Here is a 27,787-nt window from a genome sequence, read left to right on the forward strand (position 1 = left end):
ACTGACATATAACAGCAACCAGTGCAATCATAAATTAGGGTTGTACATGACTCAGAATTTTTTCAGTCGGATCACATTGGCTGTTCAAGATGAATATTTGACTATCCCTTCCTTTTCTTTCATGTATTAAGGTATTAAAAGATCAAGGCAATTTATTATCATTAAACAATACAGCATTGTTCAATGAAAGGAGAGTTGTAGTTCGTTTCACACAAATACAACATATATGCAGATAATTTAACTTATCTGAATAGAATAGCATTAAAACCAAAACCAAACCAAACCATTTATTTACATATATACAAAGACACATATACACCAAGTACAGTAGGTATCGGTACTCAATTCCCTTACGGTATCGGTTGAAATAACCCGGTACCGAGTAGTATCGAGTACTTCTCCAGTCAAATGATACCTGAATAAATGACTGTTTATATGGTGTGCAGTTCAAGATCCTTCAAAAAAAGGTAGTGATTTAAGTACTCCATTGGTATCTTTATTGCCTTAAGGGTACAGGTATTGGTACTGTTATTGTATTTTCTTTAAATGATGCCCAGCCCCAGCAACAAATTGGTTATGATACTATGGTCCACATTTTTATATAAAAAGTTGAAATCTGGGAAATGTTGTCCATCAGCTTTGACTGTGATTGAGCACAAAGCATAATCGAAGTAAAAACATGATTAGTCCACCTCCCCTCATCCTGCTGGAGTCTTGTGTAATGCATCCTGTCAGCTCAGAGCACGGCCCGCCTTTCAAGTGCAATAGCTTGATCTGGACATTGTGGAGCAGATCTCTGTAAGATGTGACACATCAGTGTGATTTCCCATTCCCTAGCCAGCCAGAGTCCTATTTCATCTAAGCCTTAAGTCTTAAGTTCATACTGGGTTATCAGGACATCTGTCCCTGCTCACCTCCACTCCTCTTGGTGCGGGCCACAGTGATGCACCCAGCTGATCTGACTGCATATTTGAAAGTTGCTGTGTGCATCGTTGATTGTCTCAAGGTCTGCTGCTCTTTAATCCAAAATAAACTCTTCCTTTTCCAATGCTTATGAGTATTTTTCTGTCATAGATGATACCTGTATCATCAATAAAGCAGAAAAATAACAGATTAAAGAGAAAACTGTGTCTGTCAAGACTGTCAAGCAATGCTTTGTTAAACTACAAGATTTTTTACCAGGGGTCGGCAGACTTCCAGGATGACAGTAACATTAACACAGTAAAGTGAACAAGCCAAGTTAGCCCTCTGAGCTAATGTGCGGTAACTACACTTATAACGGATAGGAAATGTGCAATAAAATTTTGATCATGTCTAGAAGGGAACCCTAGACCTGTGAAAGAACTTGTTGAAGTGATCATTTTAACTCAAACCATGAGCTTTCCCTAAAACTAACCTGTTTTCTGTTCCCTTATCTTCCTAGGTTTTTAACCACAGTGTTGTCACGTTATAAAACATGACAGGTTCCCTTCTAGACAACACAGTTATTTTTTGCTTATACTAAATATCAAACAAAAACCAGAGACTTTATTGTATTAAGGTGTTAGCTCCAAATTTACTAGTTTTAAGCATAAAGCAGGAAACTGTTATCTACTTTGGGCCTGTGGTGCCCACAGCTGTCCGTGTTCACGTCAGTTTGGGAGTATGATCCAGGCTTAACTCTAGCTGGCCATTGGTGCAGAAAGCTAACATTATGCAAGCCAGGTTCAAAGTCAATAATAATGTGTATGGTAAATATAATGTGACAGCATGTTTAATAACAAGACTAGCAAGCTTACCAGCTGTGCCATTGTAAATCTACTCATTGTTTATCTGCAAAGTAGTTTTGTGCAGTATCAGTACCTCAGTAAGATTCATCTTGCATTTTATTTTACAACTTAAAGTTTGGAAATGGTGATTTTCAAAAAATCCAGGTCCAGTAATACAGTGGTTCTGCCAGTGCAAACATTAAAACCTCAAGGACTCCACTTTACAACAAATGTTATGTTCCAAGTAGCCTGCCTCCTTTTCATATACACTCCATCTTTTGAATGTAGCAAGAGTCAATTCAATATACGCTACAGGATGGGTCCACATTATGTCCATTCCTTTTATTTCCATTGATTTTATTTGAAGTCAAGGAAGTTGATGTATTTTTCAGAAAAAGGCCTTTTCAAAAAATGAAAATGAAAACATTCCTGGTATTATTTGCAAGTTGAATACAAGAGAAATGAATACCGCTGCATATGTGAGCATTTCTCTGCTATGTGTGGGTGTCTGTGTGTTTATGCGTGCCTCTGCACATGTACAAGCCATCCAGCCAGATCAACCTTCTGCTTCTGGTGTCATAAAATGTGATGCTGCCTTGGGGAATTAGTCGTGTTTGCATATGTATCTATAATTCCTGTCAGAGTGGAATAGGGTTCAAAACAGTGTTGGGAAGCAGAAGACATTCACACAAAGAGGCATAGTGTCTTAAAACCGTGTGCCTATGTCAAAAAAAGAGGCTCAGCAGCAAAGGATGTGAGATGTCAACATTTAGTGAAAGTTCTTTTCTCCTCAACAAGTTCTTAGAAAGTGTGGTCTGTGAGCGCTGTGTTAAAAATGTGTGTAGTGTGCGTTTCTGTTTTTATGAACATCCATGCGCACGCGCGTATGTCACATTTCAGACAAGACGGCCGATCCTTCCTTCATTCTTCCTCTCCTTTCATCTCTCCCTTTTCACTCCAGCAGAAAAAGGTTCTTCATGACCCTTTGATGCAGGATTACTGGATTAAAGAGCAGGGTAGCTGTACTAATCTGCCACATTAATCTGTTAACAAGTGTTTCAGCTGTGACATACAACAGTGCCGGCTGTGACATGTAAAGTATAGGGTTACGGTGATCCGTGACACTTTCGATGACACAAATTTTCTTCATTTCTGTCACTTCTAATCTAGCCTACTTTATGCATTTTAGTATTTTTTTTGCACTTGAGCTGGTAGACGCACATCTGGAGTAGTTGTGATAGGAACATCACCATCTGCAGGGTTCGTATCAGCCCGAGACACTGAAACAGATTTGACATTCAACCTAAATGGCACGAGTAGATAACTGACATTTGTGAAGATCTGAAGTTTACATCATGTGTTGGAGACGGGCTTAGGAGGCCATCTGAAGTTGCTGTGCTGCCAGAGCAAAGTGTTTTGTGTTCATCGCTGTCAGTTATAATGCGGGCGCACATATGTTTTCCCATGTTGGATATTTCTGTCATTTACCAGTTTAAGTCCAAATAATGCAGTTTATGGTGCAGAGAGAACATGAACACATATTGCAAAAAGTATAAGTCACATCAGCACATACAGATGATAAATGAGAAGAATAATTATTTCTATAGAGGGCTCTGCTTGTGTTAAAGGGATAGTTCTGATTATTTGATGTAGGGTTGTGTGAGGTACTTATCGATAATTAGTATATTACCTACAGTTTAGATGCCTGTTGGCACACCCCTAGTTAGGAAAAGGAGAGGGTACAAGCACAGAAGCTAAGTACTGCTGTTGGCAGGCTCAGCAACACATGGTATTTTAGACATTTAGAAAAGGTCTATCTAAAAAAAATCCATAAGTTGAATTGTACATGTATTTACAATATTTTCACCAATTTACTTTGCTGTCAGCCTTTTCTGACAGGGAGCCACTGTTAAATAAGCTAAATATTGCTCTCTCCAAACCAACCAAACTCCATAAGAGGTATCAGTCATTTTACCTCGCAGATCACAGTGCTGGTCCACCGCTGTGTCTGCTTCTCCTGATACAACTTCACTTCCAACCACCTCTTGAATAGTAATTGAATGAAAGACATAAATATTGTATTCTATTTCCATTTTAGTGCCCCTCATTATTTGTGCTGTGATTTCTACAATTCCATAATCAAATAAACAACCCATACTGAATGCAGTTAAGTTATTAAAATTAAAAAACATTGAATATTGTACATAACTTTCTTTTAAAGCATATAGTTTTTTGTGTTAAGAAAGGGTTTAAAAAATCTAATCTTAATTAGTCTGATTGGATGAAGACACTTAAAATAAAACCTTCATACCATGAAGACGCTCGATGGTAACATTTCAAGCAACTGTGAGAAAAATGAGAGAGAATACATTCCGTTAATTATTGAAATATTTAACTGAAGCCATGACCTTTATAAATATTACTCTGCCTGTCTGAATGCAACATTGTTAAGCAGAGGTTTCCTCTGATTTAATGTCAAAGCTATCTAAGCACTGGGCTGCACACTACTGGAGATAAGAGGCATTTTCTCCACTACTGAAAAAATACGATAGAGATAATGTATGGTATTAATTTTTTCAGATGCATCTTCAAAACAAACCTCAGTGCAAAGGATGTAACCCACTAGAAATACTTTATAAAATGAGTGTGACACAGTGGGCATTGCTGCTGTATAAATCCTGCTAAAAGAACTGTGTATCTGTTTGTAGAGGATCAAAGATGTTATGCTTTTCATAAGGATCATAGACTGAAAGCTTTTAAAGGGACACTCTGGCAATTTAGCATAGCGCTTCCATAAAGTTGAGAGACTCGCAAGAGACTGATTGAAAGGTCCGCTGTGTAAGATTTATTTGGATTTATTGCCAGAATAAAGCAGTGATGGAATATAATATTCACAAGCATGTTTTCATTAGTGTATAATAACCTGAAAATAACAATTGTTGTTTTTTCATTAACTTAGAATGAGCCGTTTCTATCAGAGTGTGCAGGTCCTCTTACACAGAGGTTGGCATGTTGCACTGCTGTATTTCTACAGTAGCCCTGAACAGGAAAACCAAACACTAGCTCTAGATGCAATCTTTCGCATTTTTTTTTTTTTTTTTAGATTTTTATGGAAGGGGAAGGCGAGGGGAGGTATTTGTAATATGCAAGCTCACTTATAGATTGCCACTAAATCCTACTTACTGGTCTTTTAAAAAAGAAAGGTCAGCAACAGAGGCCAACATCATGATTTCTCATCCCTGTAAAGGGTCAATGTCCAAAATGACTGGAACCTAAACTTTCCAAAATGCAACTCACTAGCATCTGTCATTAAAAAAGCTTTTAAAAAACATGCTACAGCTGTTTTTACAGTCCATGTAGTGCTTCTTGTGACAAGTAAACTCAATTGCACGTTAATTTGATGTTGAGTCACATATTTAGCTTTTCCAGAGCACTAATACAATAAGTTGGATGAGCTTAGCTGTGATTGACGTGGCAGACTGTTGACTGTGTTATGTTTGCAAATTAATAATTCTCTTGATACCTTCACTTTAGACACCTTATAAACCTATGAATTACATGAAAATACATTGTATGTATGCATGCATGGGGGAGAGAAACAGATGAACAAGCACAATGTCAAGTCATCACATTTTACACAAAGCAGCTGGATTGTTTTTCTGTGTGTCACATCACTATAAACTCAGTGCTACTAGCGGGGTGTTTCTCATGGTGGCCGCCTATACTGTCATTAAATGTTTTAACAAGACCCCGGTCAGTGACTGGAGCACACTTGCTGAGTGGCAACATTTCATAATTACCATTCAGAGTTACTACCCATGTTGTTTTACACCCCACCATAACTCAGCCATGTGCTGAGTGGGTTAAATCAGCTGGGTGTAAATAAGTAATATACAGTACAGTGTGGTGATATACAGAGAGTGTTGCATGGAGTGATTTAGGTACATTAAGTAGTATGTCAAGACTTGAGTGTTTATTTAACACTGCAGAGCTAATCTGCTGAGAGTGGAATTGGCTTGTGGAGGCCGTGTCAACGATTTTTCCATACGTTGGTTTATAAGCATAAATATGCAGCGTGTTAAAATAGTGATTTGTATTTATTTAGAACTACAACCTCTCCCATTTAGGGATTGATTTTTCAGAAGTGGCTTTGAAAGAATAAAGATTCTGCTCTGCAACGTAAACAAAGAGGAAAGTAGTAGGGTAGACTGGTGATGGTTGTAACAGGGAACTGCTGCAACAAGTCGTATTTCTGTGATAAGAAACATGCTAGAGTGATGATGATCATACTGCAAGTTATACCCTCTCCCCACCAGGAAGATTCAACATCTGCTACTGCTATTATTGACAAAAAATTGGAGCTATCAAAGTACTTTTTTGTTCATAATGTCCTAACCATTTTTATGAATGAATCAAAACAAAACTGATGACTTCAACGTGACATGTTTAGCATGTGTCAGGATCAGTGTTTCCAGACCACTCGACAGTATTTTTACAGTTAAGTTCACCCAAATACAAATGCATATGTTTAATAAAAGTTTGTTGCATTGCAATTTTTCACTTTTCCTGTCTCACACTGAAATATAGAATAGCATCTGTAACATCTGCACACTGACTCAAGGTAGGCCTATGTTCTATACATAAACAATAACTGTTGAAAAATATTACTTAATTAATAACTAATACCATAATATTGTAAGACAATGCATATTTCCATTGATACAAAAAACAAAAGTTGAAATTGAATGTATTTTTAATATGTTGCAACTGTCCCCAGGGGTCAGTTGCAACATCTGACTTCTTGCAGTACAAAAATGCAATTATTGAAATGGAAAAAGTGTTGCAACCGTCCCCAGTCTGCCCTACTGGTGACCATGGGATTCAAAGCATATCCAAGAACACTTAATGCTTGTAAGAAAAGTGTGTCCCATTACGTTGTGTTGACAGAGGCTTGATTTTCTTTAGCGTCCTTTCATTTCAAGGACTAAACAACCAACTGCTATTAACCTGCTGGTGGGTGGTCAATACAAGTTTGCATAGTAAATGCCGGATGTTCTTCTAATGATTTTCTAATCAAGCAGCGCAATAAATGGAATAAACACAAAAGTGGCAAAGACCAATTGTTTTCCTTTATTTGATCTTTTGTTTTTCAGATGTTTAGTACTCAGTTGAAATTATAAGAGTTGTAGATTTTATAGTAGTGTCTCAAAAGCTTTGTTCAGTTCAGAAGGTTTACCCAGAGGTGTCAAAGCACTGAGGACATCTTCTAATCCTAGAAAAGTGACATAAAAGCTTCCAGAGAAACTGGAATAAATTATTTGCACAACATTAAAAACAGCAGGTCTCTCCAGCACAGTGACTTCACGGCTGTTAAAAGCAACATACATCCTCAATAAACCTATTCATGGTTCCATTTCCAATGAAAAAAATGTATTCATGCCCTGGTCTGCCGCAGATTTCCTGTGGAGTCAAGAACTTGATTGCACTGCACTGTATGGGTTTTATTCAGAAATGCTTCCTGGAGGAGTGGAAAAGCTTTTAAACATGATATTAGACCCTGCAAGTCTCTGTTAGACCACTCCAACTCTGCAGTGGAGGACTGAAGAAAACACTGATGTAATGCACATCAACATGCTCTCATTTCTGCTATTAGAAGTAGAGGTTTTTCATGAAAAGTTACAGCGATATAATATACAAAGTAGCTCTTTCATTCTGTCCAACAAAGGAAAAGCTTTATTCACCCAACTCCCTGCTGAGTTAAACTCATCCTACTACTTCTGTAAACAAAAGAGGACTGGCAGCAATCCCAGGAATAGGAAGATATACCAGTTTATTTACACTGTGCTGAGATTTGAATTAATGGTGCAATGCTGTATGTAAGAACTGGCCACCTGTAGAATTCATGCTCCAAACAAATAAAGTGGTCCTATTGCTAGAGTCGTGCCAGGAGCAAAACCCAGCAAGACAACTACCCCGGGGTTGTTGGGCCGCAGACTGGGGACTTGGATGCCACACTGAGTTACTATCATATCTCGACGCGCCTTGAACCTAACCAAGTAGTTTTTGTGCGTAAACCTAGCAAAACTATTATACCATTTTACAATGTAAACCATGTATAATGTCACGTGACTTATGAACAGTTATGTTGCGTAAATGTAATGTTGTTAAGGTCTTGTTGTTAAGGCTGTTGCTGCTGGAACTCACCACTGGTAATATTTGTTATTTTGGGAGTAACTGACAATTATTCTTTTCTGTCATTTATGTATGAGGCTGTGTTGTTAAAATTGCTGTGTCTTCATACTCTGTTGACAAGTTTAGTTCATTTTACCTATTTCTCCTTTAGGTTCAGGGTTCATCTGAGCACAGGAACTACAGGGGGTTGTTTCTGCTCTGATACATTATTAATTAAGTTGATTAATGTAATCCATACATATTTCATAGAATAGTATTTACATCATGTTACCTGGTGTAAACCACACACTGGATTCTTGCCAGTGTGTTAAGGTCACTAGAATTGGATGAGCACATCAAATGGAAACACAGATCAAAGCGATGCTGAACAATGTATGTAGCTGAGCTCATAAAAGTCCTGTTTTTTCTGGTTTCACAAAGCAGTCCCCTAAAACTAAAATCCTGCAGCAGTGACGCAGAATTCACTGAATGTGGTGTTTACTTGTTGAGGAGTGGGAGGTTGTTGTACTTACTACCTGCTATCACTTCATCTTCAGTTGTGTTTTATTACATTTCTCTGGAATAACAGTCATTTATAACTTTACCTTTCATAAGAATGGCAGCGAGAGCCATTTATGTGAGTAATTATACCCACTTACACTCGCATCCTTGTTTTACCTCACACTGATGGATGAGATATAGCATTACTCCTGAAATGTGGGTGTGCTCTGTCTGGGTTTGTGTGCCAACAGTGCATAAGTGAAAGAAGGGATGCGTACATGTATGTGTGTGTGTGTTTTTGCCAGATTATGAAAGAAAGAAGAGACAGAGACAGACGGGCACATACTCACATCTATACACACTTGCAAACACACAGAACTGTCTAGCCATTTGCAATGCCAGAACACAAATCTACTGGATTTAATGAAGAGCAAGAAGGGGGAGATTCTAAATATTGTGTTTAATTTGATTTAGCATTTTCATGAGCCCGTGCCTCATCCTTAAATCACGTTAAGATGTTTGGAGTCGCAGCGGCTCATCCACTGCTTACTGCTTACACTCGATCGTTCGGCCCTCGCTGTTAATGAATGCGGGCGATTTCCATAAAATATTCTTAAAGAGGTCCTTTATTATTACCATAACGTTTCATCTCCCACCATAGCTAAACTTCAATCAGTTTTGCATTTGAAATGCATTAAATGTCTCCATAAACTCTTCTAATCTCTACCCGAGTCATTTTTCTTCTTTAACTGGGATGTGTAGAAAGGGAAACTAATATTAAAGACATTAATTACACTGGTCTGTTCTTTTTTTTTTTTTTTTTCTTTACCCCGTCTCTTTTGCCGCTTATTTTCTGATTGGAAATTTCAGTCTCATCCAGTGTTTCAAAACAAGTGTGTAATTATGTTGTTTATCAGAGCGTATAGTTGTATTCCTCTTATGATGTTTTGGGTTAATTACTCTGAGGCCTTTGATGCACATGCTCACATGAAAACTAAAAATGCCTCATATTAATTTTGAACTCCAACAAACCTGCCTTGCAGAGCTGATTGCTTCAGTGGAAATGAGTGTGTTGCTGAGTACGGAGTTGTGGTGTGATGTCTTCATTTAAGCACAGAGAACCACAGTATCACAGTTGCTTAGACCTGTAAATGAAGGCAGGTGTTTCCTCTGGCAAACTGTGCAAGACATGTTTTTTTCTTGTGACCAATGAATCACTTCATTTAGTTTGTCCTAACCCAGGTATACGCTGCACAATTTTGGGCTGTCCCACATGAAAAATGACTAACATGAAAAAAAAAAAACGTGACGATATCTTTGGTTGTCACTCCAAAACGTTGATCTGACGTCCCCCTGAGAGAGAGGTTCAAAAACAGCTGTTGTTATGGTCGTCCAGTGACGGCCTGGTCTACTCTACTTACCAAACAGTTGGAATGCACAAATGTACAGTACATCTATGTACAGTACATCTATGTATGCTTTTATAACATACTTACCTCAAAGTCTCAGTGTCAAGTTACTGTCCTAACTTTCCATCACCACATCCAGATGCACATTCTCCTCCTCATCCTCTTCTTTGTGTTTTTTCCATATGCATACATGCCACTATTGCAAGAGATATTGATTGATTGATTTTAATACAGCAGTGCAGATGGATAATCATTATCAATTAATTTTGTCAGTTATTTTCTTGATTAATCAATTAGTTGTTTGGTGTGTGAAATGTCAGAAATGGTGATGGTGAAACCACAAGATTAAGGTCTTCTTTTGCCCACAACCCAAAGATATTCAGTTTATTATCATAAAGGAGCAAAGAGAGCAGAAAATATTCACATTTAAGAAGCAGGAATCAGAGAATTTTTACTTTTTTTCTTAAAAAAAAAAAAAGACTCAAAGTTGGCCAGTAATTTAAAACTTGATTAATAATCAATTAATTATTGTTGCAGCTTTACCGATGACGTTTTCTTATGTTTTCTTATGTCACTTACGTCGTAGCCTACAGTGCAGTGGGTGTAATTACTATACAGTCTATACTTATCCTATTAGATCTATGTAGCAAACTGTGCCCTGAAATAAACGTATGAGATTGCAGAAAAACATTCAGCCAATTAAATCAGTAATTCTTAAGATCAAAAAGAAAATTTGGGGTCCATTTCTTCCTTTCAGTCAATTCTGTGTGCATCCTCTAACATTTAAAACCAGTGTCAAGGATGAATATCAGCACTAATGCTGGATTAAGTTTCAGTCTCCTGTGTTTGTGTGTAGGGAGGTATTACCTAAGAGCAATGGTTGAGGCAGAACACCAACCTTAATGTGGTAATTATTAGGATGATTACTGCTGGCTGTGAAGATAATAATAATAATAAAAATGATGACAGTAACTTAATATGGCATTTGTGTTCTGAATCTTCTCATGACCTCGAGCTTCTTGCTTGTTAAATGTTTTCTGGCTGTCTCCGGTACACTTGTTCATTGTCTGGGGGAAGTTGTTTACTTGCCTCCAACGGTCTTGGCATGTTTTCCCCCTTTTCACCACCAGGTGTCACTCTTGTGCCATGTTTGTTCATGCCTGAAAACACAGCTGTGGTAAAAAAGATGCATAATTTCAACAAGTCACTTACAAGGGATGAATAAAAGCTCCCTTATTTATTAGAGAAGCTTTATGGATTTCTGAAATGATATAATGGACTCTGACTGAGGAATTCAGGGTTTAGGGGCTTGAAAAGTAGTCAGCACATAAATAAATAATGATAATAATAAATTACATTAGAGAATGAAAAACAAACTGGTGGCATAAGGCTTTTACATAACAAGAGTTACATTAAATGAATCTGATTTATCAAGCACATGGCCTATTTAGGATTGTTTTACATTAAAGTCATACACAGTGCCATAATGTTCAGAGTTACTTTGTATCCTGCTTTACTTAGCGTTGTTGAGCCTCAGATCAATTTTATTTATTTTTTTTTATCTTTCATGCAATCGTTTTATTGCATCTTCCTCTCTTTTATGTCTGATTTGTGCTGGAGAATTCTGTTTAAGCCTGTGTGAGATGGAATAAATGTCAACACTTGCACCAGGATGACCATCATTCACCTTCATGTTATGCTGCCCCTAACAAGCCCATTCAGGACACAATATCACACATTAGGATGAAACACATGGGATCTATATGTCAGAATATTAGACAATGAAACCTACTTTCAATCAGACACCTTTTCTGTAAAATCAGCCCTCAGTTCTCTCACACATTTGCTTCACTTCGCCTTTTTTCTTTGCTCATTTTAAAATACCTCTGTTTTTTCTCTGATTCCAGATGACCTGGAATCAAAGGCTGATGATGGAAACACTGAGGACAAAACCCCTCATGACCAGCCGGCTGAAGAGGTAAACATGCAGTGTACATAATAGACTAGTGTGGAGACAAACAATGACATCTTTTTAAAGAGATGGCGATGTACACTCTGTTTGATGTAACCTCTCATTAGGCCACACAGCAGGCACACTGCCTGACATTATGCCGTGGTGTTGGCTGTTGTTGCATGTCATTCTTGCTCTTGTGATACCTGGAGAATATGTCATGATGATGTGTCTTCAACAGTAATTTGGCAGAGTCTGATCTTTTTAACAAAGTAAAATGTATCAACTGCTTTCATGTAATTAGTCAACAGGCACAATATTTTCACTCTCTAGTCATGTCCTCCCCTCATGCAGACACACAGGTGATCATACACTATAACTCGGAAGGTTAAATTGTAAATTAACATGCCTAAGTCAAATAAGAAATAATTACAAAATGCAATAGGGCATCAGTATAAAAAGAAATATGCACCATGTGCCTCACTTACTTGTCAGACTAAAAAAACAGACTGCTTTGATGCTATGATATTTTCAATCTGCAAGCTCACCAGTCGATACTGCTAAATCCTAGACACTAGTACTTTAAGATACAGAATTCAATAAAATCACAGATGTCTTTTGTGAAGCATTACTTTGATTTGTATTATTGAACTAAACTAATTAATATCAAGTACCCATTATTTAATTACCCAGTAATTACTTATTAAGGAATCCCTATTGTTTGATATACCATAAAGCATTAGAAAGCTCAAATGCCTGTTGTTTCTTCACTACTTGTTGCATATTGATTGACATGCCATATAAAGGGTTGAGGAAAAAAATGTTTTGGCTCCACTTTATTTGTAAGTGCTTGTGAATCAATGGTGCTGTCACTCTCTTTCAGAAAAAGTGCAGGTCACGGGGAGAATTACTGTAAACAATCCAATTACACTGTATGCCTGTTAAAATATTTAGATTTATAAACTGTTTCTTTGGTGTTATTGCATTACAGAAACCTGCAGACGATGATAGAAAAGCTACAGAGGAGAACGGTGAAAAAGCAGGAGAGAAAGAGGAGGCTGCTGAAAACACCACAGAAATAGACACTTCGGCTAGCAAAGAAGAAAAGGAGGAAAACCCAGAGACAAATGGAGAAAACGAGGGAGGGGAAGAGAAGAAGGAAAGTAACAAGCAAAATGATGAGAAAGAGGGAGAGGCAACAGCAGGATCTGAGGAAAAGGATGAGAAAGAGGGAGAGGCAACAGCAGGATCTGAGGAAAAGGATGAGAAAGAGGGAGAGGCAACAGCAGAATCTGAGGAAAAGGATGAGAAAGAGGGAGAGGCAACAGCAGGATCTGAGGAAAAGGACGAGAAAGAGGGAGAGGCAACAGCAGGATCTGAGGAAAAGGAGGAGGAGGTAAAGCCAGAAGTGAAGGAGGTCACAGATGAGAGTCAGGGTGAGGTTAAGAGCGAGGAGCAGGGGTACAGCAGTAGCAACGATGATAAGACCCAGGATGGTAAAGAGAAAGAGGATGGAAGCCATACATCTTCTGAGAATGAGCAAGACAAAAACATAGCAGTAGAGAAGCAAGATAAAGACAGTGGAAAGGGAGAGAAATGCGGTGAGGAGCAAGTTAATGATGCAGACATGGGGGAGGAACAGAAAGAGGCAGAAAACAGCAAAGACCCGGGGAAGACTCAGTCAGATAATGAGACAAAAGAGAGCGATCATGGCACAAGTAGCGATAGCAACAGTAACCAGGAAGAAGATGTGAGCAAAACAAAGGAGGGAGCTGCCAAAGAGTCAGAGGAGGAGAAGAAGGTGAACGGAGAGGTCAGCAGAGAGGATGATGAGGTGGAAAGCGAAGCAGAGCTGGACATGGAGGAGAAGAGCTCAGACAGTCAGAAAGATGCCGTAGCAAATGAAGAGAAAGGGGAGGATGGTGATAAAGACAACAAAGATAAAAGCAAGAAAGAGAAGGATTAGAAAGAAAGAGAAAATGTCAAAATTATTGGATGAGCTGGTCTGGATATAGTAAGCAATACTTTTCAATGCAATCTAAAAAAATAATGAATGCAGCAGAGTAAATTCACAGAAAGCAAAGCAAGACATATTTTACTCAATGGCCTTGTAGAATCTGCACTGCTAAGAAAACAGTATCCCAATGGTGAGCCTATAATAGAGCTTTGACTGGCTAATTGCTAAATTATGGCAAACACATTTTCAGGTATTTATTCAAAAGATATTTATCACAACATTATTCACGATTATCATGTTTTAACCAGACAAAATAAATAAAAGCTATAGTATGATAGTCTTATTTTTCATTAAGACACACTCTTACCTCTTGGACTGCTTCATTGTTTCAGTATAGACTGTCTGTGAGCACTGTAGTGAATGATGCTGGAAAATGTAGTTACAGTCATAGGTTAAATGTTTAAAGAAATACAGGTTTATTTTTATGATTATACTAGCTGCTTGTTTTTAAAGATGGATTTTGTATGTATGGTATTTTTATTTACAAAGCAAGTGACATAAAGGAACTTTTTAAATAAGTACAATAAGCTATGTGTAATAATGTACGCATATTGTATGTGTCTGAATGTTCAGCTAAGTAATTTGATAAAAAGTCTTGTCTGTGAAGTTATATCAAATCATAAGCCTTCATTATGTAATCAACTCTGTTTGTCTAAAGCATATTTGTTTATTTATATCAATCTTCTACCAGAATATTAAAGAGAGATGCTTTAATAAAACAGACTTTAATCCATCCCTCTGTCCCTGCCACTTCAATATAAAATGACTCTCATCAGATTTGTAAAATAAAGATATAATACTAATAGTATGATAATTTTAACCTTTTACAGCAGTGGATATGGTCAGTATGGACTTTACTATAGACACTGGCAAATTGGACAGTCTTAGTGAAATGCATGGATATTTATGTAGACTTCAGTCACTCCTGCAACAAGAAATGTTAATACCTCTTTGGTAAGTACTTTTTTTTGCTTGTAGCTTACAGTTTTAGCTTGATTATTATTATTATTATATTTAATCATGTACTTTGACAATCATTTGGGCACATTTAAGACAGGAAATTATTTGACATTTACTGTACAGTAAAATTAGCGCAATGTCATTACTACACATACTGCTGTTATGGAAGTATTTGGAAATTTTAAGTAAAAGGAGCAATGTCACAATATGAATATACATCACAACAACACTTAAGTAAGTAAAAATCTATCAAAAGTACCAAAATCAACAATACTTGTTACGTTATATTATGTTATGTTATGTTGTAGCTAATTGTTGGCTTTTTTTAAAATAACAATACGCAAAATTAGTAATTACAACTGCCAAATACATGTAGTAGTAATAGTACAATATTTGTCTCTGAATGTATAGTACTATAACGTAGGTTAAAATAGAAATAGTCAAGTTGACCCACTGCGGTCCAGAAAATGATCAAATGTGTAATCATATAGATTAGCAGCATGGTGCAATTAAGTGCATTAAGAGAAAAAAACAAAGTGCATGTTCATGTGTCGGTTTAAAAAATAGCATGTTTCAGGACAGTGCAGTGTATTGATTAAGCTTTATAAAGATTATTTTGGGCGCTTTTTGCCTTTATTTGACAGTGACAGCTGGAGAGGAGACAGGAAAGTGGGAAGAGAGAGGGGATGACACACAGCTAAGGGTTGCAGGTGGGAGTCAAACCAGCAGCTGCTACAGAGAACTGATAGCCTCAGTACATGGGATGGATGAGCTACAGGTGTGCCCTGTGTGTTGTTCATCCTGACTGCTTTTGGGTAAAAGCTGTTTAGCTTTTTACAGTTAGCAAAAAGGAGTTAGTTAGGAGTTTGCTTTGCAGTGCAAATATTAACATTATTATTTGCTCTAAATTCAGCAGCAACAGCATCCATGTGGTGGGCCACCTGATTCTTCGCTAAGTTAAGCTAACATAACACACCATACTTATATCTTTTTTTGTTAATCAGAAGAATACGTGTCCAATATTCTTGTCAGCCAGTCTTTTCATACCAGTAACTTGTTGAATTGTGTTCATAAAGGCTTGTGTGCATGACAATAATATGTGCACAAAAAACATGCCCTTACATGTACATGTGCATATCAAAATAAAATGAACACATTACTTAATGTTCTACTTAATATAATAATAATGTGTATTAACCATAACATATTTGGTTCTGCAATCTAATCTAAGGAACCAATATGCAATGGTTAGCAAGTAGCAGTCTTTTTTGTTTTTTTTAATCAAAAGGTGAGGCAAGATTTAACATGCGATGTACTGTAGCTAACACTTCTCTAACACATTTTTTTTATTTTTATCCAGTCATTTTGCCTTCTGTTTCCCGTGAAACAAGGTTGCATAAAGCCACTACAAACTGCCTCCCACAGGCAGGAAACTGTAGTGTGAACTGTGATCTAATTCAGTGTCTATGGTGGCCTCACTGCCCTCTCATCCCTGCAGCTGCTCAAATTGGGATTCATGCAGTCAATGTGTTTGTGAGTCACCGTCCCTCAAGGGAGGGAGAACATGGGTGAGAGGGAGGGTGAGGTAGAAGGGGAGAGCAAAGAGCAGGAGACACAGAGGAAGGCAGAGGGGGCGGGGGCGGGGGTGTGCGTGTGTGAGTCATACGGCCGGCTGGTTGAGGTGATGATCCTCAAGGTGCTATTTCTGGAGTTACCATCAGTTCTATCTTATCTGCTCTACTGGCTTCTATGAGTGTCTGTGTGTGTGTGTGTGTGTGTGTGTGTGTGTGTGTGTGTGTGTGTGTGTGTGTGTGTGTGTGTGCGTAGGCGTGTAGGTGTGTGTGTTAGTAAGACTCTGAATAGCACTGACACCCCCTCTGCGCTTCCCCTTCCTAAATGACTCTCCTGATTGATCGCAGAAAGAGCTTTTACACAGTGTAATGAAGGCTTTGTATGTTGGGACACCACTGACAGTTTGGAGGCTTTTATTAATGAAAACCAAATCCTACTATAACTCATTCTTTCTCTGTATTTTGCTTTAAGTGAATGGGATTTCACTTCATCTTTAAGAACAAAACAAAACCTTGCTTAAACACGTACAATGTGTTGAACAAACCTTGTATCTCAGGTACTTAAAATTTTAAAAAAGGATAAGTACTGCCAGTTATTTGGAACAACTCAAACCAGCTGAGTAGTGAATTTACACTGAAAAAGACTGAATAAGCAGTACAGAAGTACAGGAATAAAAAGAGATAAAACTAGGGAATATTCAACAAAGTCACAAATTTGATCATTTGGTAACTATGTGACTTTTACTTATGTTTTCAGTATTGTCAGTACTGAAAGTATTAGTATTATCAATCATTAAGGTATACTGAGTCTTACAAAATAGGATTAGACTGACATGTGAAAAATGTATTTGAGTTCTTAAGTCAGAGCTCAGAATTCAGACTTTTTTTCTCTGCTTTCAATGAAGTTAGAATTCTGACTTTAAACTCAGAGCTCAAATCAATTTTTCACATGTGGCCCTAATCCTCCATAGTAAACATTTGATGTCTATACAATATAAGTGGTGATGGGCATCATTTTTCTGTTCATCTGCTATTGACAATTTAATGATGTGATGTGGTGTTTTGATTAAATACAATCTTCACACATTTTGAGCTGCGGATATTTCAATTTTATTGTGTTCTTTGAAAAATAGACATACTGTATATAGACATAGATATATATTTGTTCTTTATCCAGTCCAGCCTCCAATAAGTACAGTATACTTTACTATTAACTGGGAGAATCCACTGTTACGTCAGGAGACACTTAAACTGGGAGACCGTTTTTTGATGGTCAGATTAAGAGCAGAAAAAATATCCATTTTGGATCTGGGATTGTGATGCATGACTCAACTTTGGTCGATGTAAAGATAAAAATAAACTCACAATTCACAGCATGGTACAACAAGTCAGCACATTTATTGATCACTTAGTTACGCTCTGACCACACTGGAGGGTTGTTTAACAGCCTGGCTTTTTTCTTTGTACTGTAGGTCTCACCTCAACGGTGGTTAAGTAGGTTTCTTGGAAATGCCTTGATTGTTAATATATTGTTCTTCATTGTTATACCTATGTGTCTGTGTTGTTTCTGAGACCAAATATGTTAAAATGACATCACAGAATTTTTCAAAGTAAAAGTAGAAAGACAGAAAAGTGGAGGTTGTGGGGATAATATTAAAAGGTCAACTTACATGAACAAACATGTAGTTTAGCCAGCATAGCAACTAATTTTTTTATACAGTAAGTATCTGGCATTGTTGTCTGGAAGGACCTGCAGCATTGATACACAGTAGGAGGCATGTAGCTTGATGGCACTTGGACTGTGACTACCACTATAACTTTGTTCTAACCAAATACAGTAAAATAACAATCTTTATTTTTACAGTATATGTTGTATATCTGTGCAATGAATTTAAAAGAAAAAAAAAAACAACAAATATAAAAATTTAAAGTGGCATGGTCACAATATTTCAAAATATATTTAGAATACATAAAGACAAAAAGTTTTACAAAGCGGCAACACATAGCTATTAACAGCTTGTTGTGCTTCCAAGTTAAAGTTAGAGTGTGAAAGCTTAGACTACATAAGACAAAATAGCCAAATGAATGTAACTTGCAAATTAATGTACAATCGGTGATAAAGCAACATTTCAACAGTATTGAATACTGTATATTGTTCAGCTTACTTTAAAATCTCCTATGTAGTTTCAAGTTTTGTGTGTGACAACAGGAAGGCAGTTATTGTATCTAAAACATCTGTGGATCCAGACAGACTGAAAACAGAAAACGGTATAAACCACTGGAGAGCTGAATGTGCGCTCCTCACCCCCTGTTATGTAACACATCTGTCACGTTGTTTGTCTCTCTTGAGGAGCCTCCTCATTTTAACATGCAGCACCTGCATAACTTCCTACCAACGCATAACTGTAAATTGGCAATGTTTTAATTCGAAATGTTGGAAAAAAAATCTGTACGCTTGGATGGATAGATGTGTGTCCACATGCCTGTGTTTGTCAGAGAGAGGAGGCACAGACAGAAAGAGCATGGGAAAACAAAAAATATTTTTATATGAGATTGAAAGCATGATGAATACCTTATTTGTATTATCCTGAAAGTAGAAAGTATTGAGTGACAGACTGTGCTGTTCTGCATGTTCAGTTCAGCGTTCGTTTCATGGACAATAAGATAAACAATTAATTTAATAATTAGCAGGGAACAAATGAGGAACAAATGAGCAACTAACTTGATAATGAAGTAACAATTCAGAACTCAGTTTTATGCATAACTTTACTTGAAGTAATACAAAAACGGTAACTAATGGACAGGTAGTGATGAAGTAATGATTCAGTACTCGGTAACTGCTCAATTTATGTATCACTTTACTTGAAGGGACGCAAAAGAGTAAGTAATCATAAGGTAATGGTGAATTAATGAGGGATTACTTGGTAACTACTCAGTATTATGCATCACTTTAGGAGACAGAAAAAGATTAAGTAATCATAAGATAATGGTGGATTACTGAGGACCTACTCAGGCACTACTCAATATCATAAATCACTTTACTTTAGGGGACACAAAGGAGTAAGCAAATAATTATTAATTAGTAGTTAAAGAATCGTTGCTAGTTTTATGATATTCATTGGCCAGTACAGAATTAATCAGGGGCCATTCATAGAGAATGTGGCCAGTATGAACAATTCACAGGTATTAATGAACTTATCCGTACCTAATAGTTCATTAATATAGGATCACCCAGTCTGTTCTTTAGTAACTCTTCATAAAGTCCTCAATTAGAAATTGTTAGGGAAGCTCTTATTAACAATTCATCAATTATCATGTCGTTCCTGATTCGTTTCTCACTTATTTCTTCATTAACTAATCATTAACTACTGTTTTGATTATGGGTTACTCATTAACCAATGGTTCACTAGCACTTACTTCCCCATTCATTCCTCACTTGTTCCCTCTTAACTACTGAAAATTTTGTGTATCTTGTAAAGTGTTACCCCTTTCATCAATCTGTCCTCTCTCATCTATCGATCCTGTCTGAAGATTCACTGAAAGAGACAAGGTCAGAAGCCTAATAAGGCAGGAGAAAATGTCAGCGTGAGATCTACCCTTAATGTCTGTTCTAATCTCTGTTTCTCTCTAATCTGTTCTGATGATGTGTCAACTCCAAGCAAAATATCTGCTAAGACTTCTCTTGGCTTGTTGTTGCATATAAACAGTACCTAAAGCACATGTACTCATGTTGTGTGGCTTTGATTGACAGCTTTCACTAAGTGTTTTAATGAAGTTGTGCTGCATATACATGCATGCACACACAGTACACGTACACAAAGTATTCTGCACAGAGAAACACTCATCCTCTGATGTCCCCATTTAGACACAAGGCAGAGATAATGGTTGTTGTGTTCAGTACATTGTTTGATCATTTCTGTGTATGAGGGCCAATCACCAATAACTTCAAACACTGCATCTGCTACTCTACACCCTCCGGCAGGAACACCATCCTTTTTTACAAAATACGAATCCCCTCGACCGAAAAACACACAGTGGAAACTACAATGTTGTTGTTGTTCAGCGGCTGTGGTATTGATTTGTTCTTGTGGTTTGTTTTCTGGGTAGGGCTCCAGACCTGCATGTGCTTTGTCAGATTACTATGAATTTCATACAACTGATGATCAAACAGCAGACTTAAACTTTGCTCAGCTATATTAACTCTGCACCTATATAACCTTAAAAATCTGGCTTTAATGTCAAACACAGCTAATAAATGAAGAACCAATACTATCAGTCATGTAAGCTGACCTTTCAAAAGAGAAAATGCACACATAGATGGACATACACACACGTGTTCGCGCTCACGCAGTCTGCACTCAAACCAGTCATCACGCACACTTCTTCACTTTATGCCTTCATGTAGACTTCTGTCAAGTCTCTGACTTTGCGGCCGTTGGCTGGATATTCTGCACTTTGGAGAGTGTGACGGGCACCTTTCCCTCTCCGGGGGTCGGTGCTCTCATTATGGGCGTACCTGTGACAAAAGCAGTCCTGCTATGTGGGAAATTTATTCAAAACAGCACAACAGTAAAATAAATAAGCCTTACACTTACTCTGCTTACTGTCTGGCATTTTTCATTCATTCATATCATTTCGTTCCATAATGTGTCACGATAAATAATAAGAGGGTGAAACCTTACCAACTGTTGCGTGAAGATCTGCCAACCTCTCCTTAAACTTCTGCTGCAGATACAGTTCTTCTTTGGAGTAGCTTTTGGCAAAGGCAGACAGAAGGAGACCTACGGCCATGGAGGTGCCTCCCACACAGAACAGCACAGCACCAGTCAGCTTACACACATCCAGCGCGCGGTTAAAACTGACTGCATGGCTGTTCAAGAAAAAGACAATTCATTCAAAGCATTAATCACAAGTGTAACTATAATTTTTGTGCAACCAATAACTGTGAACCTGAAAAAAACTTTCATAAGGGATAAGCTAAAAGCTTTTAAGCTATGCTATACAATCTTAGATCAGTTTGTAATTTTGTTGTTGCTTAAGGTGAAATAGAAGCTGTCCAGTGGGGATGTGTATGTGCAATTAAGGGCTTTTTCAATGGCTAGCCCTGTACAGGATCATATCTATGTGCATTCCACTAAAATAATGTGCTCCCCATCACTGCTCATTTAGACAGCAAATTAAGATTTAGTCATATTCTTATGACTAAAGTGCCTTTTAGTTTTTGTAATATTGTCATCCTCTGAAATGTTTTAGTTTTAGCCTCATTTTAGTAGATTAAATGTAAGATTTTGGCTAACTAAATCTACAAAGGGTCTTGTTTTCCTTATCTTTTCCTTTTCTAATATATCCAGATGTCTTTTTTCTTTTTCTCATAACCATTAACAGATTAGATCTGATTTTGGTCTCCTCCCAGTTCAGCCCTCCATCCCACATCTGTCTCTCATTTTGTTAGTTGATAAAAGTGTAGTTTTTATTAAATTATAGTCTCCTTTTCATCAGTGAAAAAATGCTGTTGATGACAGCTTTGACAAAAATTACTTGTCAATGAAACGAGCACTGGTGAATTATTGTATGTTGGAAGAACATCCAGTACAGATTACAACTAAATATACAAAAAACCTATGAAACAATATCAAGCATTACATTTACTCCACCCCATTAATACACCCACTGTTTGTTCCTATACCTGTCAACGAAAAGGAGATCATCCTCGCCAAATGCTTCAATCCTGGTTGGTGTGGCATAACCCACCAAGAGAACAATGAGGCCTGCAAACAAGATCAGGGTACCGAACGCGAGACAGACCTGGCAGGGAAAAGAAGTTCCAGGATAAAAGAGACACTGTTATGTTCTGTACAGAAAACCAAGTGTTGTTGTAAAATTACAGAACATTGCTTATAATACAACACGATTATCCAAATAACAGCAGGTGAGACGGGGTTTTGTTTGAGCAGGTTCACCTCACCTTCCAGAGTAAAGAGCTCCACCTGCTAGGCGATCTCTGAATCTGAAAATCTTCATCACGTTCCCAGATAGAAGCTGTGCACTCCTCATAAAACTGGATGAGACATCAGAGAGAGAGATTTTTTGTACGTTCCAAATATGGAAACCCACAAGAGATCAAGCTGTAAAACCCCAAATTTCAAAAAGAAACAGTAGAGGGATATGAGTCTCTCAAGATTAGGGGTTTTGTGATAGAGGAGAAAAGTTGATATTTGTCCAGGGATGTCCCATACTCATCTCCCCCGTTGTGTGTGTGTATGATGTACCTGGTGTAGGTAGGAGCGGACTCCATACTGCTGGCAGTTCCCGTTGGCTTGAGCTTGCTCAGCATACTCCGACCCACAGATCTCTGAGCAAGAAGTCATCCTTCACATCTGTCTACCTGCATGAGGACACACACACATGCACATGCATGAATGCATGACTGCACACTTGCTTCGAGAAACCACCCATAGGATTTGTGGACAAACTCTCGAGCTTTTACCCATGCATGCACTTGTCCACACACATTTTCAGTACAATTAAATATATTCATACACACAAGCATGTTCCCTCACACACACAGTGCCAGAAAGTTATGTAACAGTGTGCTGGAGGCATGGCTGCCTCAGTACATTGAGATTAATGATGCATTCTCCTCGTCTGCTGTTATGAAATAAGCCATGAAATATTATATCGGTCCTCCTCATTAGATTTAATATGGTGTTGGCTGGATGCAGAGAGTGCTGACACGCACACAGTTAACCTTCATTTCTTTTCATATTGTGCTTCATGCAAAAATCATGACATAAAAAAACATTTTTGGGCTTTGCATCAAAGCCATATATTTAGTCAGTTCTGGTTTACTGTGTTTCATCAAAGATATCAGTTAACAGACATATCAGGTTTTCCATTCACACAATATATATTAACAAAATAACAATTTAGTGTTTTCCAAATAAAGGAGTATATCTCACAGTGCATGGGATGTTTATGTGCCATTGGATTCTGTAAATAAAAAACCTTTTTCTAATGTTAAATAACAGGCACTAGAAAGTTATTTGCCTAAACTCATGTGGTTTTATATAAAGCTCATTCAAGGAATGTATCTGTTCTGTCACAACTGTATGTGCATTATATCATACAGTATATTAGATCTATAACTAGGGCTGGGCTATTCAACAATATGCAATGTAGGTCTTGATATACATCTTTTCCTCTAATAATTGCAAACTCTCAAAATAGTGTAATCATATTCTTGTAGAATATGATGGATTGCTGTCAACTGAACTACCCAACAGTAAATAACAGGGCTGGGAGATATGGACATAATCAAATATCACAATATTTTTGACAAAATACATCAGATATTGATATTGTGACAATATTGTAGGGATGACTATTGGTGCTTTCACAAAATGTTCTACTTTTATTGTTTTTGATAAATAATCAGTAATATGGATATAATGACTAAGTGGGTGAGGGCAAATAATAGAACAGCTAAAACAGTTTGGTTAGTCCAAGAAATGATGTTATTTCAGTGTAATGCAGCCTTTAAAACCAGGAACAGCATACAAAATTTTATCTAGTCTCATATCATAATATCAATATAATATCCATGTACCCAGTCCTACATGTTTTGTTGCTATACTTGCATCGTGATAAAAAAAAAAAATCACAGGACAATAAAACAAAGATGATAAAATATCTACTCTAGGCAATGTTATTTTACACACACTTGCAATTCCCACAGTATCCATTAGAGATCCAGAGGCATTTCACAGCTCAGTGCCTCTAGACAAACACACATAACTATGTTTCAACTTTTTGTCAGCTCACACTAAATCTCAGCTGCTGTTTCTGTTGCACCACGGCAGAAATAGACCAGGAAACAGAAGTGGGAATAAAGCATTGATCCAAGTGTCTGCAATGATTCTTGTATATGCCAAAAGAAGTGAAAAAAAATGCCTTTATTTTCAATATGTTGTGTCACAAAAGCAGCATCCTGTGCTCTTATGACACACGTGACAAATGTGCTTCTCTAAACAACACAATATTTGTAATCAAACAAAACCTGTCATTCAGTAGGCTTTCTGGTTCATCTGGATATGTCTGTAAATCAACTACATCTAATTGATGACGTAATAATGTAAAATAAAGTAGCAATGGATAGACATCTCTGAAGAAAAAAAGGACTAGCATCTAAGAGGTAATGCTGACTTACTAAATACTGAATAAATTTGAGCTCAGGGAACTAATTATACAGGTGAGTATTAGTTAGAATTAACAGTACTAGTGCAATTAAGTGATGCAGGAGTAAATCTGAGGGCCCTATGCGCAAAAGAGCACTTTTAACCTCCAGCCCCTGTTGCCATCAATGTCATTACATAACTCTTGTTAAATCGTGGAAGAAAGGTGTTATCTTTAAGGCCTTAATTACATCACAAGTCTCTTTATTTTTGCTCATTGTTGAGAGCTGACACAATCACATGTATTGCATGTTGCTATATATAGTCAAGTTAAGCAAATTTTGTTTAAACGGCTAAAAGTCACAAATCACAAACTGAATTCAAAAGGCTCTGTAAAACATACAACACCCTTTATCCTTAGACCATTGATTTAGGGTTGATCTACTTCATTTGACTGACCAAATGTCAGTCAGCACAAAGCAGTTTTTCTGAGTTGTTGCATAATGTAAATATTTTATGTGGATAATTTAAAAGTTAGCAGTCCACTGCTGGTCATTCTGTTCTGCAACCATTGTGTTTGTTGTCTGAACATCCTTGTATAATTGATGATACAGATTATATATGTTCAGAATGTGTTGACATTAAGAGTATTGCACATCTATTAATTGCAGGAATACACAGTATATGTAAAATATCTGGATTTTAGTCAGATAGCATAATCTCAGTGTGATAAGAAAAATACTGCACTGAGGTGAGACACACTGTTCTCTGGTACCTCATGTTAATCACATTACTGCTTAATTTGTACCTGCTGAGGACTCTCATGAACATCTGGCTATGCCCAGATATTATGAAGTCTCTCTGCGTCCATATCTGCATATAATCAAAATAGTTTAAATATTCAACATACAGCCAAAAAATAATAATAATAAATCGATATGGAAAAATGAAAAATGGCTAATTATGAACTGCAATTACTTTCCAAGTTGTAGAGACTCCACTGAGGCCTCATTTATTTTCATTCAAACCTGTGCCTTGCATTATATGCTCCAGACTTTGGTGTCAGTTCTATTGAAGCTTATGGGACATACAATGTCAATCATGCTATTTGGAGACCCATGGCAAATAAAAAATGCACACAAATGCACAAATCAGTCAGTATGCAGTATGCTTCATCAAAGGACACACCATATGTTGGGTTTTAGTGTGCATCATTCATAGGCTTCAATAGAACTGACACCAAAGTCCGGCTCCATGTTCTTCAGCTGTGATGACCCTTCCCTCTCTTTCACTTTCCTTGTGTGAAATGTGTGTGATTGTATATATGCATTTTTATATTTTGGCTATTCTGGCTAATTTGTCATTAGCATATTGTAATCTACAATTATACATTTTTGAAACAACCTAAAAAAGTTGCTTCAGTCCTCATGTGTTGAAATCAGTGCCCTTGACCTTAGACAACATCCAAGCAGAAACAGACACACAATCAACATACTGTAAATGGCCAAAACTGACTTACAGATAAGGTTGTTTGATTAACTGTTTAAGACAAATGTTATTGTAATCTGTCAACTGTGACTAAATTAAAACAGTGCAACAAAATGAACTGTGAAAACGGTTAAATGCTGAATTCAGATGGGCTAACAGCTCGCACTTGATCCTTATGAAGTTATTTTTCATTCTTATGCAGGTGCACCAGCTCATATTTTGATATTTTTCATCACCACAAACTCAATAAATCTCAACCTAAATCAAACAGTTAGGAAAAATGAAACCAAAATACATAAAACGATCATTATCTCTATCTCCAACACGTTCAGTCTGGATCTGTCCGTGGTGCTGAACGCCATTATTACCATCATCCAGCCCTCAGCCCAGCAGGAAAACACACAGACGTAATATGTGACGCCAGTCTGAAAACAGACCTCATCCATTCGTCCTCCCAACCCCCCCAGGAGACGCAAATAGACACACAGCGCAGCACGCTTTTCTATACAACTTTAAAAAAAGGCGGACTTTGCATCAACGTATTTACTAAATCATTTCATTTGACGTCTTTTAACCTCCTGAAATTGTGTCTCCAAGCATGACACCTGCACGTACAAGAACGGTGTTGAAGTTTTATTTTCATTTGATTAGGTTACCAACCCCCCCAAAGCGCTCGTGAAATAACATAAAAACCAACGACTCAGGTGAAAGGTGACAACACAAGTTCAAAACAACGTTTTTCCGACGTTTTCCCTCACATGAATGCTACTTCCAGATGTGCAAGATGATGCCGTGTGCAAGGACGCCGCTGATGGCTGCTGTGCTGGAAATATGATCTTCCGATACGTTATTTACAAAATCAGCAATCTAATTGAGATTATATAATACCAGAATTAGTCTTAAAATGATTAAAATGCCGTTTTACCTGTCATTAGCAGCTCGGAGAGTGATCACTCGCTGCTGTTCCCTCAGCCGGGTCCCATCACTCTACACTCACCCCTCTCTCTCTCTCTCTCTCTCTCGCTCTCTCTCTCTCTCTCTCTCTCCCTCTCTCTCTCTCGCGTCGATGATTCAGATTTTCACGCTGTCTACTGCGCATGCGTCACAGCCATGACAAAATATGATTCAATGACGAATATAAATAACCACGCAGGAGGATAAGACATTCATTCAAGATTCAACATTCATTCTCTGATGGATTCATCATTTGCAGAGATAGATAGATAGATAGATAGATAGATAGATAGATAGATAGATAGATAGATAGACAGACAGACAGACAGACAGACAGACAGACAGACAGATAGATAGATAGATAGATAGATAGATAGATAGATAGATAGATAGATAGATAGATAGATAGATAGAGATAGCACTGTCTTAGCATGTTTTTGCACTATCAAGTCGTTTTTGCACAGTCTTGCACTGTTTGTTCATCTTCAGGCACAGTTTGAAACCCTGACCCATAGAACACACTGGGACTAAACATCTTACATGGCTTCACACTAAATGCATTTTATGTGCAGTATGTAGCACCTTGGTCCCTTGGGAACGTTGTTTCATTTCACTGTGTACTACCTTGGTGGTTGAAATGAAGACAGTCTGCAGACCAAATATCTATAAATACATACAGTACATAAAAAATGTAGCCATTTAGAACTTATTTGTATATATACATGTATTTCATGAACAAAACCACATTTTTTCTACATAGATATTGACAAATACATAGACTTACTGACTGACCCGACAAGGTAGATAGTATTAACTAGGAAATTTTTCTGTAGGAACACAGGGCAG

General features: G+C 37.4%; 2 protein-coding genes across 2 annotated transcripts in view; one reads left to right on the plus strand and one right to left on the minus strand.

Annotated features, from left to right (window-relative positions):
• Positions 1 to 13,816, plus strand: part of LOC146321220 (uncharacterized) — a 29,224-nt gene extending 15,408 nt beyond the window's left edge. The window contains exons 8-9 of the mRNA XM_084725642.1: positions 11,737 to 11,807; positions 12,772 to 13,816. Of these exons, the coding sequence (XP_084581768.1) occupies positions 11,737 to 11,807; positions 12,772 to 13,746 (1,046 nt within the window). The 3' untranslated portion in view covers positions 13,747 to 13,816. The remainder of the gene's footprint in view (positions 1 to 11,736; positions 11,808 to 12,771) is intronic.
• Positions 13,817 to 19,683: 5,867 nt separating this feature from the next.
• Positions 19,684 to 27,017, minus strand: nrsn1 (neurensin 1). Its single transcript, XM_084726281.1, has 6 exons — positions 26,913 to 27,017; positions 22,598 to 22,713; positions 22,294 to 22,386; positions 22,015 to 22,133; positions 21,011 to 21,198; positions 19,684 to 20,844 (listed from the first exon to the last, which is right to left on the minus strand). Exons 2-6 carry the CDS (start codon positions 22,694 to 22,696, stop codon positions 20,741 to 20,743), a joined length of 603 nt encoding a protein of 200 aa, XP_084582407.1. The 5' UTR covers positions 22,697 to 22,713; positions 26,913 to 27,017; the 3' UTR covers positions 19,684 to 20,740.
• Positions 27,018 to 27,787: the final 770 nt, after the last annotated feature.

This window comes from Lutjanus erythropterus, chromosome 9 (genome assembly GCF_056507025.1).
Source record: "Lutjanus erythropterus isolate fLutEry1 chromosome 9, fLutEry1.hap2, whole genome shotgun sequence".
NCBI lineage: Eukaryota > Metazoa > Chordata > Actinopteri > Lutjaniformes > Lutjanidae > Lutjanus > Lutjanus erythropterus.

Coding starts and splice junctions, on each gene's coding strand:
- nrsn1 (XM_084726281.1), bottom strand. CDS start 22,696: ATGACTTCTTGCTCAGAGATCTGTGGGTCGGAGTATGCTGAGCAAGCT. Junction 22,387..22,597: donor TCCGCTCCTACCTACACCAG/GTACATCATACA, acceptor TGTCTCATCCAG/TTTTATGAGGAGTGCACAGC. Junction 20,845..21,010: donor AGATCTTCACGCAACAGTTG/GTAAGGTTTCAC, acceptor CTTTTGTCACAG/GTACGCCCATAATGAGAGCA.